The following is a 17,237-nucleotide window of genomic DNA, read 5'->3' on the forward strand; positions in this document are numbered from 1 at the left end:
TAGATACTCCAGCAGTACCTCCCCGAAGGTGGGTCTGCGAAACCATTTCACAACAAAACGTCCTGCAGGACCAATCGAGCAAAGTGCCCATCCCAAGGGGCCTGACTGTCCGGGCAGTTGTCCTTGGTGAACATGTGCAGAGAAACCCACATTTCTGCCTGGCATTTGTCCAGGACCAAAACTTCATGTTCTATCACAGTGGTCACAACCTTAACTGTGGTGGAATGAGCATACAAACCCTCAGATGGTTGCTTCTTGGCCAGTGCGTAGCAGATTTTAATGCAGAGCACAATCCATCAGAAGATGGTCTGTTTCTGCACGGCCTTCCCCTTCTTTTCTCTGACATGCCCCACAAAGAGTTGGTCATCCACCCAGAACTCTTCTGTGCAGTCAAAGTAGAATGACAATCAACTTTTTGGTTTCAGTTGGTAGAGTCACTCCTCTTCCATAGATGCATGCAGCAGGGCTTAAAAGGTAGTAGGGGTGATGGATTTGGCTACATGAAAGTGAGTGATCACCTTTGGAAGGAAGCCCTATTGCGAAGTACCAGCTTATCTGGGCTAATGTTGAGGCTTAGATGGAGAAGACTAGAGCTCACTGACCCTCCAGGCAGATGCCATGGCCACTAGTAAGGCTGTCTTGATAGTAAGGAGCCTGAGAGGACAGTTGTGCAGTGGCTGAAAAGGAGCACACATCTTAAAGGTGAGTACTAGATTGAGGTCCCACTGAGGCATGATGAAGGGTGAAGGTGGTAACATGTGCTGAAGACCTTTCAAAAATCACAGAAATAGCTGATCTGGCAACTGCAGAAAGACTGAGATGGCAGAAAGATAGTCATTTAAGGTGTCCAAAGCAGAGCCCTGCTGGGCAAGAGAAAGAATAAATAGAAAGACCTGAAAAGGGGAGAGGAAAGGGGTTAAACATCTTTTTCTGCACACCTTGCTTCAAACTTGCCCCAACAGAAGGCTTATACTGTGGAGGAGGGACGTCAGACTGTCAATATAACATTGCAGACTTTGGACAAAGGTTGAAAGCTGTTAACTGTTGCCGCTGAACCTCTATACATGAAGGCGGAGCATTGCCAGGTTCTGGTGGAGAACCCTTTCCTGCTGCATTGACAGAAGATCCTCCCGAAGAGGTAGCCTGAGCAGAGTACCAATGGCCATGTTCAACAGCTCATGATACAAAACACTCTGAGCCCAGTCTGGAGCCACAAGGATGACTTGGACACAGTTTTTCCTTATCTTCTCGAGTCCTCTGGGCTGGAGTGGTATGGAGGGAAAGAAGTGCACTAGGCCTGAGCTCCACTCATGACAAAAAGCATCTCAGAGCAGAGTCACTCTGGAAACTCCAATGCACAAAACTGCTGACATTGTGCTTCCTTGCGGTGTTGAAGAGAGCTAACCAAGGCTCTCCCCACTGCTGAAGGAGACCTTGCACCACCTCTGGGTGGAAACACTATTTGTGATCCGCTAAGTAGCTTCGTCTGAGTTCGCCTGCCCTGGTGGTCAAAAAGCCTACCAGGTTTTGAATGACCAGGGATATGCCTTGACATTCAAGCCATGGCCATAGGTGCAGGGCCTTTTGACAACGGATCCACTACCCCCACCCCGCCGTTTGCTGCAGTGCCACATGGCTGTGGTGTTGTTCATAAACACCACACTAGACTTCCTTTTATGGAGGGTAGAAAGGCTTTCAATGCCAGCCAGATTGTTCGGAGCTCTAGTAGATTGATGTGGAGTCTGGATTCCGGAGGCCTCTGATCTCCACCTTTCCCAGATGCCCCAGCTCAGGAGTGACGTATTTGCCACTACTGTCAAATCTGGTTGGAGAAGGGAGAGGTGTCTGAGGCTGACCCAATCGCAGTTCATTAACCACCAATGCAGATCTGTCGCAGTTCCCTCTGAGATCTGGACCATGTTGGATAGAATTTCCTGATGCTGCGCCCACTGGAACTTCAGGTCCCACTGCAGAGCCTGCATATGCCAGCTGCCGTGTGTCACATATAATATGCAGGAGGCTGCCATGAGGCGCAGTAACCTCAGGGCTCCATTTCACTGTCCTCAAGACCTGCTTCTCTTTCTATTACTCCTTGCCCTCGTCCTCCTCACCCACGACCACAGCCTCCTTCAACACCACCACAAGCGCCCTCTTTGCCACAGGAGTCTGCCCATTCATCATATGGAGAGGGAAGCCCACCACCTTTAGATTCTTATGTAGTCCCGTATAACCAGGATCCCCTGGATGCCCCCTGGGATGATTATGAAGTAGTCCCTCTGGGGCCCAACATCCCTAGCCTATACCCTGCCAAACCCTCCCCTCCTGACAACACTACCTCTTACCTTGACATTATTCAGATAGCAGCTATCTTTCACAAGGTGAATTTATGCTCCATGCATGAAGAAGAGGACTTCTTGGTGGATAGGCTCTCCCACACTCAATCCCTGCCCATGCTTAAGGGCAAGCTTAAGTCAATGCAGGAGGTGTTTAAAGACCCAGTGAAGGCCAGGGTTATCACCCCAAGGGTTGACAAAAAGTATAAGACCTCACCACTAGACCCACCATACTTTAGAGGACAACTCCTGCAGGACTTGTGGTCTATGCCGCTGCAAGCGAGCCAGTGCCCAGATCACTTGGGACCCCCTGCTCCCGGATAAAGAAAATTAAAAAAATTGACACAGCAGGTAAAAGAAGTGCCGTCCAGTTTGCTGCTCATTTGTGCATTGCCAATTCTGTAGTGCTGTTACCGAGGTCTGACTGTGCCCAGTGGGATGATATGGGGGAGCTCATACAATACCTCCTTCGTCAGTACAGGTGAGGAGATTGTGTCAGCAGAGCAGACCATCTCCAACACTCCCTTGTCCTTGATGGAGCTGACACTGCTACCAGGGGAGTAAACTCCAGTGTCCTCATACATAGGCATGCCTGGTTTTGTATATGCCTGACATTAAGCCAATTCAGCAGCATCTGATCGACATGCCATTTGATGTATAACATCTGCTTGGCTGATGAATTGATAAGATGCTAGCAAAAGTCAGAAAAGACACGATACAGCCAAAGTGATGGGGGCTCTCCAGTCACAATCCTCTCATTCCACACTTCGCCGCACAAAGTTTTCTGCCAGCACCAGAGCCACCTACCCAGATGGTCCCTCCTCCTACAGTCAGCAAACCCAAGCATCCTGAAGAAACTCTAAGGGTACATACAGGGTAAACAGTTCCAAAGGCGGAGGTAGAGGTGGTGTGGCTTAAGCAGCCTCCCATCTTAAGGAGTGACTTCCTTCCCTTGTACACCGATCACACAACACTTGTGGGGGAAGTTTGCACGAGTTCCTATCACAATGGCAAAACATCACATCAGACCAGTGGGTCCTCGCCATTGTAGAGCACAGTAAATGTTAGGAGCTGATTGCCACATCACCAAATATCCCACTACACAAACACCCCCTTTCTCCTCAACACCAAGAGGAGGTGGATGCCCTTTTGCTCCAGGGAGCCACAGAGCAGGTGCTGTCTCATCAACACAGCACACAGCTGTACTCCCTGTACTTTATAAATCCTAAAAAAAGACACGTCTCTTAGGCTCATTCTAGACCTTCACCCCCTCCCACACGTACATCCTGTCAGGACATTTCCAAATGGTTATGCTCCAAGATATCGTACCACTTCTTGGGCAAGGTGACTTCATGAGCACCCTTGACTTAAAGGATGCCTATTTCCACATCATATCCACCCTGCGCATTGCCCCTACCTTTATAGTAAGCGGCTAGCACTTTCTGTTCAGGCCAAAGAGTTTTCACCAAATATCTGACAGTGTTCGCTGCTCATTTGCGGAAGAGTGGCATCCATGTCTCCCCTTACCTCAATAACTGGCTTATATAGAGTGCAAGCAACAATGTCTCGCTTACACGCATATCACTTAAGTTCTCCTTCACAATCTCCTTTTCCCACAACAGGTACAACCCTTCCTAGCAGACGTATTGAATGTAATCACTGGAAAGGCTTATCCCAGACCTGTTCAAGTAAAAGCCTGTGGGTCCGTGCTTCCTCTTTTTCAGCTGGATCACCAGTGAACGGTATACACAGTCATGCGCCTTCTCAGCGTGATGGTTTTGTTCATTTCCATAGTTCCACATGTCCAGTTACACATGTGTTTGCTCCAAGAGTGCCTAGCACAGTGGTCATAAGCAGCTGATCTATGGGAAGATCTAGTATTGGTATAGGCCAGCACCCATTGCTCTATGCAGTGGTGGAACAGCAACAATTTGTTGCAGGGTGGGCCTTTCCTGGACCCTGTTCCATAAATGACAATCACCACAGGCACCTCTGTCATGGGCTGAGGTTTTGTATCTACCAGACATCACTGCTTAGAGTTTGTAGACTCCCCTCCAACAGATCTTTCACGTAAACTATATGGAGTAGTTGACAGTCCAATTGGTTCTCAAAGCATTCTTCTGCCACATTCACAACAAAACAGTCCTGATCAAGACAACCATGACTGCCATGTACTACATTCACAAACAAGGTGGCACTCACTCCTCCAAACTGTCGAGGCTGGCGCAAGACATTTGACGGTGGATGATTCACCACAAGGTCCACCTTCGAGCAGGGTATCGTTCAAGAGTGGACAACGATTTTGCAGACCTGTTCAGCAGGATGCAGGAACAAGTCCATGAGTTGGGATTCATCCTTTATTATCAGCTTTTGGAGTGTCCCAACGTGGATCTGTTCGCATCTACCAGAACACCAAATGCCCAAGCTGCGTCTCCGGGTTTCTACAACGGGAGTCCATGGGAAATGCACTGTGGATGAATTGGTCAGGGATATTTGCTTAAGCTTTTCTGCACTCCCACTCCTTCCATAAGTTATTCTGTAAGCTTCAGCATACCTCTCTCACATTAATTCTCATGGCTCCTACATGGGCCAGACAACCTTGGTTCACATCCCTTGTCAAACTCTTGGTAGTTCCTCACGAGAAACCTCCCCAACAGGTTAGACCATCTTACGCAACACCAAGATACCCTGAGACATCCTAACCCCAGACAACTCAATCTAGCGATCTGGCTCCCAATGCTCTAAAGTTTGGTGTTATATATTTACCTTCTGAGTGCATAGTCATCCTCAAGGAATTCCATTTCACCTCTACTAGAGCCGGATATACCACACAGCAGAAGAGCTGTGCCCATTAGTGTCTACCCAAAAACAGTGACTCTCTGAAACCAACAGTGCAAGCCACGTCTGCTACCAGTACATAGAGCGCTCAGGACTGGCATACACACCCATTCGCCTACATTTAGCTGCAATGACAGCATTCTTACAAAACAGGGAACATTCCTCAATTTTCAGAATCCCTGTTATTAAAGCTTTCATAGAAGGGCTCAAGAGGGTTATCACTCCCATGACACCCCCAGCACCATGCTGTAATCTCAATATACTCCGAACAAAACCTAAGAATTATGGACCTTTGAGGCCCCTTATTCTTGCCCTCTACAGTTTTATCCTGGAAGTTAGCCTTCATAGTTGCCATCATCTCCCTTAGACTGGTAAGTGAGATCCAAGCGCTCATATTAGAGGAAGCGTTTTCTTTAAGGTACACGCTGACAGAATAGTACTTAGCACTAATCCAAAATTTCTATCTAAGGTGATCTTTTCTTTCCACCGTAACCAGACAGTAAAACGAATGATGTTCTTTCCACAATCCAAACTCAGTAACAGGGAGGGCACTTCATACTCTAGATGTAAAGAGGGCCCTTATGTACTACATTGATAGGAGAAAACTATTTCGTAAAACGCAGCCTTTTCAAAACCACACAAAGGCAGCTCTCTTTCAAAAGTAGGAATACCCTACTGTTTAGACAAGTGTACTCAAACCTGCTATGCCAAAGCCAAAAGGCAGCCCTGTGTTGTGCCATGGCTGCATTCTACATGTAAAAAAGCAGTGTTCTTGGGCAACATTTCAATAGCTGACATCTGTAAAGCAGCTACCTGGTCCACATTGCACACATTCACTAAACACTATGGTGTGGATGTGTGGATGTCGTAGCGAGATAGCACACCCAAGTGGCCCAATTTGTCCTGCTTATGTTTTTCAGTCTTCAGCAACATCCTCGGCTAGCCATTGCCTTATAGGGGAACTGCCTTACATTCTACGCACAGCATGTATTTCTCCAAATGGAAAATGTTACTTACCCTGTATGCAGCTGTTCACAGCATTTAATGCTGTAGATTCACATGCAACACCCACCTTCCCACAAGCCCTCGTTTGTTGCAGATAGCTTTTTCTTGTGTTTTTTAACTGTTTCTTTCTATTGCATGGACATCTTTACATGTCTCATGCTGTATCTCTGACCTCACTCACCATTCCTGAAAACAATTTAATCATGGAGTCAATGCCCCTGTGCATTGTCAACTAACGCAGGAGTCAAAAGTTGTACACATCAGAGCCCAAATCTAGATGGCAGGAGTACACACAGTGTATGGATCTACAGCACCACATGCCACAAACAGGGTTAGAAACATTTTCCTTCTGATTAGTTCCTCTGAACCTTGTTGAAATGTGTTCGGAATCATACTGGTATGCCCATACATCTTCACTTAGCTTTCATGGTACTTCCTGATAAACTCCACTTCATGATTTTGAAGGAAACATATGTAATTGTACTGATAACCTTATTCATTTGGCATTTTTAGGGTTATGATACCTGTGTGGGAGACAAAGGTACACAGCTGTCTGGAGGTCAGAAGCAGCGCATTGCAATTGCACGTGCACTTGTGCGAAAACCAAAACTTCTGCTGCTGGATGAAGCCACATCTGCCTTGGATACAGAAAGTGAAAAGGTAGTGAAATAATGTGTAGAATCTGACTTACCAAACTATTGGTTCTGTATGTTTTGTATGTATGCTTATGATGGTTACTCCAAACTGCAGATTCCTCATCTTTTGAATATTCGCAGGCACCAAACTAGATCTGGAAAATTCAAAACAGTGTTTCTGCACTGGCAGGTGGTGATGTGACTCTGCGCCAATGCTGATCCACCCTGGCAGTAACAAACCGAGTCAAATATAAACATCATTCATATGCAGTGATGTCAGTTCCTTTCTGCATCTTCACATGTGGATCTGTGCTCACTTTTTTTTCAGAAAATGTTTACCAGTGTGCAGACTACATGGTTTAAGCCTTGTAGGAATTATCATACAGATTACTGTGACTAGGGGGGTTATTTTGGTGATTAGGCTTGTCGCATTACTTCAGGGACTTCAGGGTGATGACTGCACCCAGATCAACCCAAAAGCCATCTGAGTTTGCAAAGGTGAACCTGTATGTGGCAAACCACCAGAAGGCCCACGCAGTTTGTGCTCCAAGTTGACGAAAAGAGGGCGGACCCGTCGTTCTTGAGGCAGATCTTTTGAGGTTTTCAGATAAATCAAAGAAGTAACATAAGAAGTCCAAGCAAGACTTGGCCCCTTCCCGCCACTCTCTGAAGATGGTGCAAGGGCATCACTGTGCCTCTCTGTCTTGCTCCTGTTCCACTTAGGAGCCGATTCCATTCCTTGAACCCATGCACCCTGAGTTCCTAGGCCCATCAGTGATCTAGCAAAAGACTTTTTAAGAGGATATGCTGTGTATTTTAGGCCCACTTCAGGGTCCCACAGTCATGCCTTTGGGCCACAAGGATCCAAAGTGCCCCTCATTCAGGTTATAGCCGGTGCATTCTCTCTTGGTGCTGTCTGGGCCCCTCGAATACCCTTTGGGTACAGTAGTGTCTTGAGCTTGGTGCCTCAACCCACTTTGCCCCCTGGAACTTCAACAGTAGCACCAGTGCCAGAGGAGGACCTGCAACATATTGTTTTGTCTGAATCCTAGCTGGCCTCTATTTGACCTCAGCTGCAGCCACTCGAGACCTAGATAAACCAGAACCTGTTTTGAACCTGTCAGACTCCAATATGATTCCACTGCGGCGTAGTCGCACACACACATTACTCCAGCTTTTGTGCTTAGACTCAGATCAGAGCCAGCCTTATGGAGATGAAAGTGATGGGGATGGGAGCAAATTTGCCACACCTTATAACTAGGCCAACTGGTACATGGAGTTACTGGACTCCTTACTTGACACTGGACTGGTTGCCTCTCCCTCCAACCCTTCCTTTTCCCCCCTCCCGACCACCAGTGGAAGAAAGCACTTCTTTTGAAACTTAAGGTCCTTGATCTCCACCTCCCCACTATGGAGGTTAAAACAAACATACTCATGGAAGTATTACATTTTGGCCCGGCACCAACTGAGTCCCTTTTTCCCTTCATTGAGGCTATAACTGCCACACTGCTTGGCACTTTGACTAAATAATGCTCTTTCTCCCAACTCTTACATGGGCAGGATACCACACATTGTCTAGGCAAGGCTATGAGAACTAGCGTGGTGCTTCAGCGCTACACATGGATGGAGTCCATGTGGATTCTCTAGGAATGTCCAGGCATCTTTAATGGACATTTTTCATCAGGATCCCCTGTTAGGTGAAAAGGCGGACTTAGCCCTAGAACTATTTAAAGAAAGCCGAGCCATGGCATGTCTTTTGGGCCTTTCACCTACAGTCTGTGAATCTTCACATTGATTTTGCCTAGTTAAGGGATATGCCAGGGGCCTGTGTATAACCAGCACCAGGCCCCACCACCCACACAACAGGTTTCCCAACCCCTTCAAGGTTGGGGCAATAGCTGCAAATCCCCTTTAGTGCAACCTAGTGGTACACAGTCACCCAGTGGGGACAGGATCAGCCACTTCCTGCCGGAGTTGCAAAAAATGACATCTGACAGATTGGTCCTGCAAATTGTGGACCGGCTTCAGATGACAGCAAACATCTTGACATCGCTGGAGTACTCAATCCAATCTGCCAAGCTCCTTTCCATCAGAGCCATCCTGGATATGGTACTCTTTTAAATTTTTCTCTAGTTAGTGAGACCAAGACATTCGGGCTGTGATGCAGATGTTTCAGCCTCTGTCCTGTGTTCAGTGAGGATGACTCTGAGGTTTCTGAGCCTACTCGCTTCCTACGTACTGCTCACTGATTATGCCAGATGGTCCCTGCAAGAATTGCAGTTGAACCTGTAGTCTCAGTGGGACCAGCAAGCTAATCTGTTGGATGCCACTCGGGTGTTGGAAAAGGCTGCAAAAGATCTGCAGTGGTGGCTGCTTGGCTGCAATTGGTGCAGCAGTAGATCCCTCTTCTTATCCCACTCAGAGCTAATGGTGGTGAGCAACCTGTCAATACTGGCCTTGAATGGCATTTGGGAGAGGTGAAGATCAGAGGTCTCTGGTCTCCAGCGGAGTCCTGCCTCCTCAACTTGTTGAAGCCGGGTGATTAGAACTGACAGTGAAGGCCTTTCTGCCAACCATTATGGGGGGATGCAGGTTGCCACAGACAACACCACTACCATGTGGTACTGCATCAAGCATGGTGAGGCAGGTTCCAGGGTCCAGTGCCTGGAGACTCTGTACCTCTAGAGTTTGCTGAATCATCAGGGACTTTCCATGTCCAACTCAGTTGGCAGTACATATCAGATCATGAATGTCAAATATGTCCACAGGTGGCACAGGCCACCTTTCAGAAGTGAGGGGAACCTTGGCTATATGTGGTTGTCTCTACAGAGAATGCACGTTATCAGCACTTTTGCAACCTGGAGTTGCCAAGAATTCTCAGTCTATTTCGGAGACACATTTCATATAGTGTGCAGCACAGGACTCTTCTATGCCTTCCCACTACTGCCTATCCTGCCCGAGTTTTGAAGAAGATCAGGAAGGACCAGGCCCAAGTCATCCTAGTAGCATTGAATTGGGCCACAAGAGTGTGGTATGCAGAACTTCTGCCTTCTGATCAGATTTCCGCTGCAGGAGGACATCCTGTCACAGAAGCAGGAAAGAGTCTTGTACCAAAGTATACGCAATCTACAGCTACATGCATGGAGACTGAGCAACGGGCAGTTGAGCAGAAGTCATTGATATCATCATGGGAGCCAGGCATCCTTCCACAAAATCTATGTCTGCAGGGCACTGGGGCAAGTTTGAGGCATGATGTGGTACCTGGGAGCTAGACCCCTTGCAGGCAAAACTGTTGGATGTGTTGTTTGCTTTGTATTAGACCCAGCAAGGCCTTGTTCTGAGCACAGTTAAAGGTTACCTGTTGGCTCTTTTGGCCTGTTTACATGTTCCGGACCAGCTGTCTTTGTTCAAATCACCAGTTGTAATGCTTTGAATAAAAGGTTTCCAGCATATGTTTCTAACCTCACCGCCTGTATTACTACAATAAGACTTTAATTTAGTCCTCACAATTCTGATGTGTCCCCCTTTCAGACCAATGTATAGTTTGTTGTGACTACTCATCTTTAAAAATGGTCTTCCTGGTAGCGAAACATCACCATGCTAAGTGAGTGAACTTCAGGCCCTTTCATATGTCACCTTTCCCCAGACAAACTGGTGCTCAGGACTCAAGCGGCATTCCTGCCGAAGGTGGTGACGCTGTTTCACCTCAGAAAAACCATCATGTTTCTAAACTTCTTTGCTCCACCTCAAAAGAGGAAGAAATACTACATCGTTTCGGGCACTCTGCAATTACAATGAGTGTACCAAAGACCATCAAGGGGACAATAAGCTATTTGTCTGGTTCTCTGTGGCAAAGAATTGTAAGAGGGTGCAGAACCAGACCATCTGTTGATGAACAGTAGTCCTCTGCATTAAGATCTGCTATGCACTGGCTAAAGAAAAGTCTATATAAAGCCTGTGGGTTCATTTCACAAGAGCCAAGGCTGTTACCACTGCATTGGCATGTGGGGTGCCAGTCCTAAATATCTGTCAAGCAGCTACATGGAAATCAGTTCACACGTTCACAAAGCATTACTGCCTCAAAAGTCATGTTCGTAGAGATGGGCCTTTTGCCCACTTGGTCAAGCAGGACTTTTTAGTCTGAGCCATTCGTCAGACCCCCTACTTTAGAATGTACTGCTTTGGCATCTATTCATAAAGCAAGGAGTATGTGTTTAGAAGTTTCCATCAGGAAAACAAGGTGCTTACCTTGGGTAACACCCTTTCTGGTAGATACCCTATCTAATCACAGATTTCTCACCACCCTCCCTCCTTCCCGCTCTGTGGTATGGTTCCTTCCAACGAAAAAGATCCCACTTGTTCAAGTCACAGGCAGTCTCTGAATCTTAGGGTAAGGAAGAGTTCTTGAAAGAAACTGATGTCAGCGGGCCTCAACTCGGAATCGCACAACCCTGCCATAGTTGATGGAATGGCACCCTCCCTAGCAGATAGCATGGAGTGGCACCCCCTGCCAGAGCGCTGAAACACTGATATGGATTTGGTTGGGTTGCGCTTCAGGTAGGTGTTGAACATCCAGATCTGGATGATGTGCAAGCATTGTTTGTGTTGTTGGCTGTCCGAAGAAGAGGAAACTTTCAAGTAGAGTTGTGTATCATCAGTCTGTTGGTGAATCTTAATGCTGTTATCTATGAGCATAGTGCCAATCGGCTCCATGTAGAGGTTGAAGATCACAGGAGACAGTATGGAGCCCTCAGTGATTCCACAGGTGATACAGCTTTATTGTGGCCTGGAGATGCCTATGTGAACAAACTGGTGTCAGTTGGTAAGGTATGAGTAGAATCAATGAAGGACATTGCAGGTTAATTAAGTTTGTGACTCCAGCATGTGTGAACAAGGGTGAAATGGTCAGCTCTGTAAAAGGCACCTGAGAGGTCCAGAAATATCAGGATACAGGGGTGCATTGTCTATGACATGTAAGGTTGCAGTCTCTGTGCTGCAGTGTGATCTGAAGCCAGACTGGTAACCATGCTGATGGTTAGCATCAATGTGATCTTGGAGTTGTGTAAAGAATTACTTTTTCGATAATCTTGCTGATGAATGGTAGATGAGTGATGGGCTGGTAGTTGCTGAGGATATTAGGGCACATTGTAAGTTCTGTTAGGAGTGAGATGATCTGGCCTGTCTTAAAAGCTTCTAGGATGATGCCTTGAGTGAGGGAGGCAGTGACAACAGTAAGTAGCGGTAAGAGAGCATGTCCAGAGAGAGTTTGATGAAGGACAGTGACGAGGCAATTTTATAATAAGTGGCTTTAAGGGAATTTAGTATGTCAGCGAGATCTGTAAGAGATAGGGCTTTGAAGGCTGACTACAATAGGATTCTAAAGGAAGGGGTCGCTGTAAAATTTGAAGCAGGCTTGGTGTAGTTGAAGTCAGATCTTTAGTATTTTTCACTGAAGAAGAGGTTGATGGCATTGCACTTAACTGTGTAGCGAGGAATAGGTTGGTCTAATAGAGAGTCTGTACAGTACTTGACTGTCTTGAACATGTTTCTGCTTCTGTTGATGGCTTCAGTGTGATGGTGCTGGAATAGTAGTTGACTTGGGCTGATGTGATGAGGTTTCTACATGTTAAGTGGAGGGACTTAAGTTTGAAGAAGTCCACAGGAGCTCTGTTTTTCTTCTATTTTCTTTCCTTTCGGTGGATGGACTGTTTATTTTCAGCAAGGTATTTTGAGTACCAGGGTGCTGAATGCTTTAGTGTACTCTTATGTGTTGTTATTGGGGCATAGGTATTTTCAAAATATTACTGTAGTTGTTTATAGAAGGATGTTTGCATTGGCCATGGAGTTGATAGGGTGAAAGATGAGTTCAAGCATTAGATTGTCTATTGAGATGCCTTTGAAAAGATCTGTAGGTTTGGTCTTATCTTTTGTGTTGACCTTTGTTTAAAGGTTGGGTGCCAAGTCTGGGGACAGGGATGGCAAAGTGGTCAGCCCAGTCCGGAGGGGTGGTATGCTTTTTATTGTTAGTGATGTTGAGAAGACAAGGTTGAGGACATGACCCTTGTAGTGTGACACATAAAATGTCCTGATGCGGTTGTAGAGGGTGTTTCTTGTGAGCTTATTTTGTCCTCTGGGAGGTTGAAGTCACGCAAGATGGTGGTGTAGGCATGTTGGATGGACAAGGTGAGAGGAGGTCTGGAAAATTAATTAATAAAGTCGTTGTTCTGACCAGGAAAACAGTAGATGAGAGAAGGTGGCAGTCCGAGTTACAGAGATTGGAAGGGACATGTCAGGAGCTTCCTCAATCTGAGTGTTACTTGCTTGCCTAGGGTGTAGGGCCAGATGGACGTATGTAGGACAGCAAGACCTCCTCCCTTCTTATGTTCAGGGTGCAAACAGTGGAGGCTGGTGTCTGCGGCAAGAAGGACTTCTAGGAGATACGATGATTATGTTGATTTATTGTGTTTGTTGGCTTTGTGAGAGATCAGTCCCCACCCTTCTGTTTAAGGCTGAGACTTTACAAAACTGTCTACATCACTCAGTTTGATTTGTTCCATGAACCAGTTAATAGGCCATAGATAGGGGCATATATAGGGGATTTGGCTCAGGGCAGTGCAGGAAGTCACCTTTCAGACTGAAAGAGCAGGAATGCACCATATCTATGGCATAAGGCCCATTCCTGTCTTTTCCCCCTGCCCTGGTGCCGTTTTGGCTGCCTAGCACCAATGCGGGCACCCTTGCACCATGGAGCAAGGGTGTCTGCGTTGTATGCAGGATTGTTTTTGTGCGGGAAGGGGCACCTTCCTGCACAAAAACAATCCTGGCAGGCATTTTCCTCTTTCTATGTGTGCAGCAGAATGCATAGAAAGAGAAACAAATGAAGAGACATAGGGGCTGATTCCGACCCTGGCGGTCCTTGACCGCCAGGGCCGGGGTCAGCGGGAGCTCCGCCAACAGGCTGGCGGTGCTCCTAAGGGCATTCTGACCGCGGCGGTATGGCCGCAGTCAGAAATGGAAAACCGGCGGTGTCCCGCCGGTTTTCCGCTGCCCAGAGGAATCCTCCATGGCGGCGCAGCTTGCTGCGCCGCCATGGGGGATTCCGACCCCCTCACCGCCATCCTGTTCCTGGCGGTTTTGACCGCCAGGAACAGGATGGCGGTGAGGGGTGTCGTGGGGCCCCTGGGGGCCCCTGCAGTGCCCATGCCAATGGCATGGGCACTGCAGGGGCCCCCGTAAGAGGGCCCCACTGAGAATTTCAGTGTCTGCATAGCAGACACTGAAATTCGCGACGGGTGCAACTGCACCCGTCGCACCCTTTCCACTCCGCCGCCTCCATTCGGAGCCGGCATCCTTGTGGAAAGGGGTTTCCCGCTGGGCGGGCGGGCGGCCTTCTGGCGGTCGCCCGCCCGCCCAGCGGGAAACACAGAATAACCGCGGCGGTCTTCTGACCGCGCAGCGGTATTCTGGCGGCTCCCGCCGGCACCGCGGTTACCGCGGCCGGCGGGAGTCAGAATGACCCCCATAGTGATATTTCCCCTTGTTGCGCCTCCCATGAGGAGGTATAATGTTTTGGTACATCCCCAGGTCTAAAAGGTCTTCTGGGAATGCGTCAAAATCCAGGGGAGTTGCTTGGAACACCTACCGCAATGCCCATGTGATGCCTCCTTAGCACAGAGTAAGGCAACGCAGGGATTTGCGCTGCCTTGCCTTACACCATATATATATATGAGGCCATTCAAAGCCAAACAAAGCGGTCTTGTGTGGCCTGATGTATGGGCCCATATACATACTTTTTGACGCAAAACTGCGTTAAAAACAATTAGCGCCGGCTAACGCCATTCTTAAGCGCCATGCGGGCGCCGTATTTATTGAATGACGTTAGCCGGCGTTAGCCGCCGGCGCTGTCTGGTGTGCGTTAAAAAAAACGACGTACACCAGGCAGCGCCGGCGTAGGGGGAAAATGGCGTATGGGCGTCCAGAAATGGTGCAAGTCAGGCTGAGGCAAAAAATTCGCCACAACCCGATTTGCGGCATTTTTTTACGATGCCCATCCCCCATTGAAATGACTCCTGTCTTAGCAAAGACAGGAGTCATGCCCCCTTGCCCAATGGCCATGCCCAGGGGACCTCTGTCCCCTGGGCATGGTCATTGGGCATAGTGGCATGTAGGGGGGCACAAATCAGGCCCCCCTATGCCACAAAAAAAAATATAAAAAAATACTTACCTGGACTTACCTTAATGTCCCTGGGGTGTGTCCCTCCATCCTTGGGTGTCCTCCTGGGGTGGGCAAAGGTGGCAGGGGGTGTCCCTGGGGGCTTGGGAGGGCACCTCTGGGCTCATTCTGAGCCCACAGGTCCCTTAACGCCTGCCCTGACCCAGGCGCTAAAATCCGGCGCAAATGCGGGTTTTTTAGACCCGCCCACTCCCGGGCGTCATTTTTGCCCGGGAGTATAAATACGACGCATATGCATTGCAGTCATTTTTTAAGACGGGAACGCCTACCTTGCATATCATTAACGCAAGGAAGGTGTTCACGCAAAAAAATTACGCTAACTCCATGAACTTTGGCGCTAGACGCGTCTAACGCCAAAGTATAAATATGGAGTTAGTTTTGCGTCGAAATTGCGTTAAAAAAAACGACGCAATTTCGGCGCAAACGGAGTATAAATATGCCCCATGATTTGGTGGTTTGTGCCGCCATTGCATCATGAAGAGTGATGCAACAGCAGCACAAGGGTCTTGTAAATATGCCTCTCAGTGCATAATACCTAGATTTCCATTCTTGATGAGCAACTAGGTTTTTAGACAAGTGAAACCAGTATACTGTCACTGGATTCTCCACCTTTAAGGCAAAGTCAAAAGAATTTCCTTAGTTGTGTTAAATTTTGATATTTCATTATACAAATTGATGTGGCTTGTTTACTTGATGAACAATGTATCCATCACCATTCTATTTTCTTTACATTTATATTCTGGACTAATTTACAGGTTGTTCAAGAAGCACTGGACAAAGCAAGGAAAGGCCGCACTTGTATTGTTATTGCCCATCGCTTGTCTACCATCCAGAATGCAAACAAAATTGCAGTAATACAGAATGGACAAGTAGTGGAACAAGGAACACACCAGGAACTCCTGGAACAGAGAGGGGTCTATTTCACACTGGTCAGTATACAGTTGGGCCACGCATGATTTGAAACCTCCATCGCCTTTTCTAACCTCCCTGGGCTGTGGCAGTAGTGAAGAGTTAAGAAGATTTCTAGGCACAATATTTCAGCTATTGTTCAGCCTATCAACGGCCATTACAGAGGCAGACCTTCACATCGCTGTACCCATTACATTGGGGTGACCATTGAAGCAACTTGCCATAACCATTGACATCTTTTCAACAATGAAAAAAATAGATAAGGAAATCAAGCAGGATTGAACATAGAACTTTTAAATGATATGATCTGTCATTTACATTTCGTTTCTTACCATGGAGGCAAGGTGTCATAGATTTGAAAAATTTACTTGATGATTGTGTTCACTAGGAAACCTTCCGAAATGCACCAAGAAAGAAGAACAAAAGATAAATATTGCCATCCCAATACGTCTGTTGAAAGCTTCTAAATCAATATTTGATGAGCTGCATGTTTTACATTTAGTGTAAGCCAGTTGGCAAAGATACTTTTCATCTCACTTGGCGGAAGATGTTAAAATTAATGTGAGGACAGTTTGCACTCCTCAAAACATTGTCCTGATAATGTGGTCGATTAATGGTTTTTGTGTGGATTACTGGTAATGTATACATGTATGACACTAATTGTGTTTGCTGTAGTTCTGTTATAAAAATACAGCTCACAATATAACCAATGATTGATAAATTGGTTAAACAAGGTAGACGATGAAGCAAACAGCAGTCAAAATTGTTGTACATTTAAAAGTAATAATCTTTCTGGTAAAAACGAAGCATTGCATTAATTTTATATGCCTTGTATCTAAGAATTACTGTACTTGTTGTCTGTGTTGATTCATTTTAAACAATACTTCAGTTCAACCCATAAGTTCTGTACTTCTCAAATTATATCCAATAAATAACATTTTAATTATAAGTATAAAAAAATCAGATCGAAAAAGAGAGCAGGATAAATAATGTAACATGCAGAAAGTGTCAATGCTTAGCTTGCCAGTTTAGTATTGGAAGTAACAAGTGACAGTGTTTTATTCCACATTAGAGTCAATAAAATGTTTTAAATGTTGGCATGAAGAAGCCACCAATAGCCTTAAGTATAGCAAACAATGCCCATTCATGAGACTATGGCCCAATAGGGCTACAATAACACTTCTCCGTGGTTGTTAGGGAATTTCGTAATGGCAGCTCCACGTTAACATTTCATTTTAACATCTATAAAACTATTGAGGCAAGAAGTCAGGGACAGTGCTAATC

At 46.6% G+C, this 17,237-nt stretch overlaps 1 protein-coding gene across 1 annotated transcript in view; it reads left to right on the forward strand.

Annotated features, from left to right (window-relative positions):
• Nucleotides 1-16,140, forward strand: part of LOC138261971 (ATP-dependent translocase ABCB1-like) — a 519,774-nt gene extending 503,634 nt beyond the window's left edge. The window contains 2 exon segments of the mRNA XM_069211572.1: nucleotides 6,690-6,836; nucleotides 15,800-16,140. Of these exon segments, the coding sequence (XP_069067673.1) occupies nucleotides 6,690-6,836; nucleotides 15,800-16,000 (348 nt within the window). The 3' untranslated portion in view covers nucleotides 16,001-16,140.
• Nucleotides 16,141-17,237: the final 1,097 nt, after the last annotated feature.

The sequence above is a fragment of the Pleurodeles waltl genome, chromosome 10 (genome assembly GCF_031143425.1).
Source record: "Pleurodeles waltl isolate 20211129_DDA chromosome 10, aPleWal1.hap1.20221129, whole genome shotgun sequence".
Classification (NCBI taxonomy): Eukaryota; Metazoa; Chordata; class Amphibia; order Caudata; family Salamandridae; genus Pleurodeles; species Pleurodeles waltl.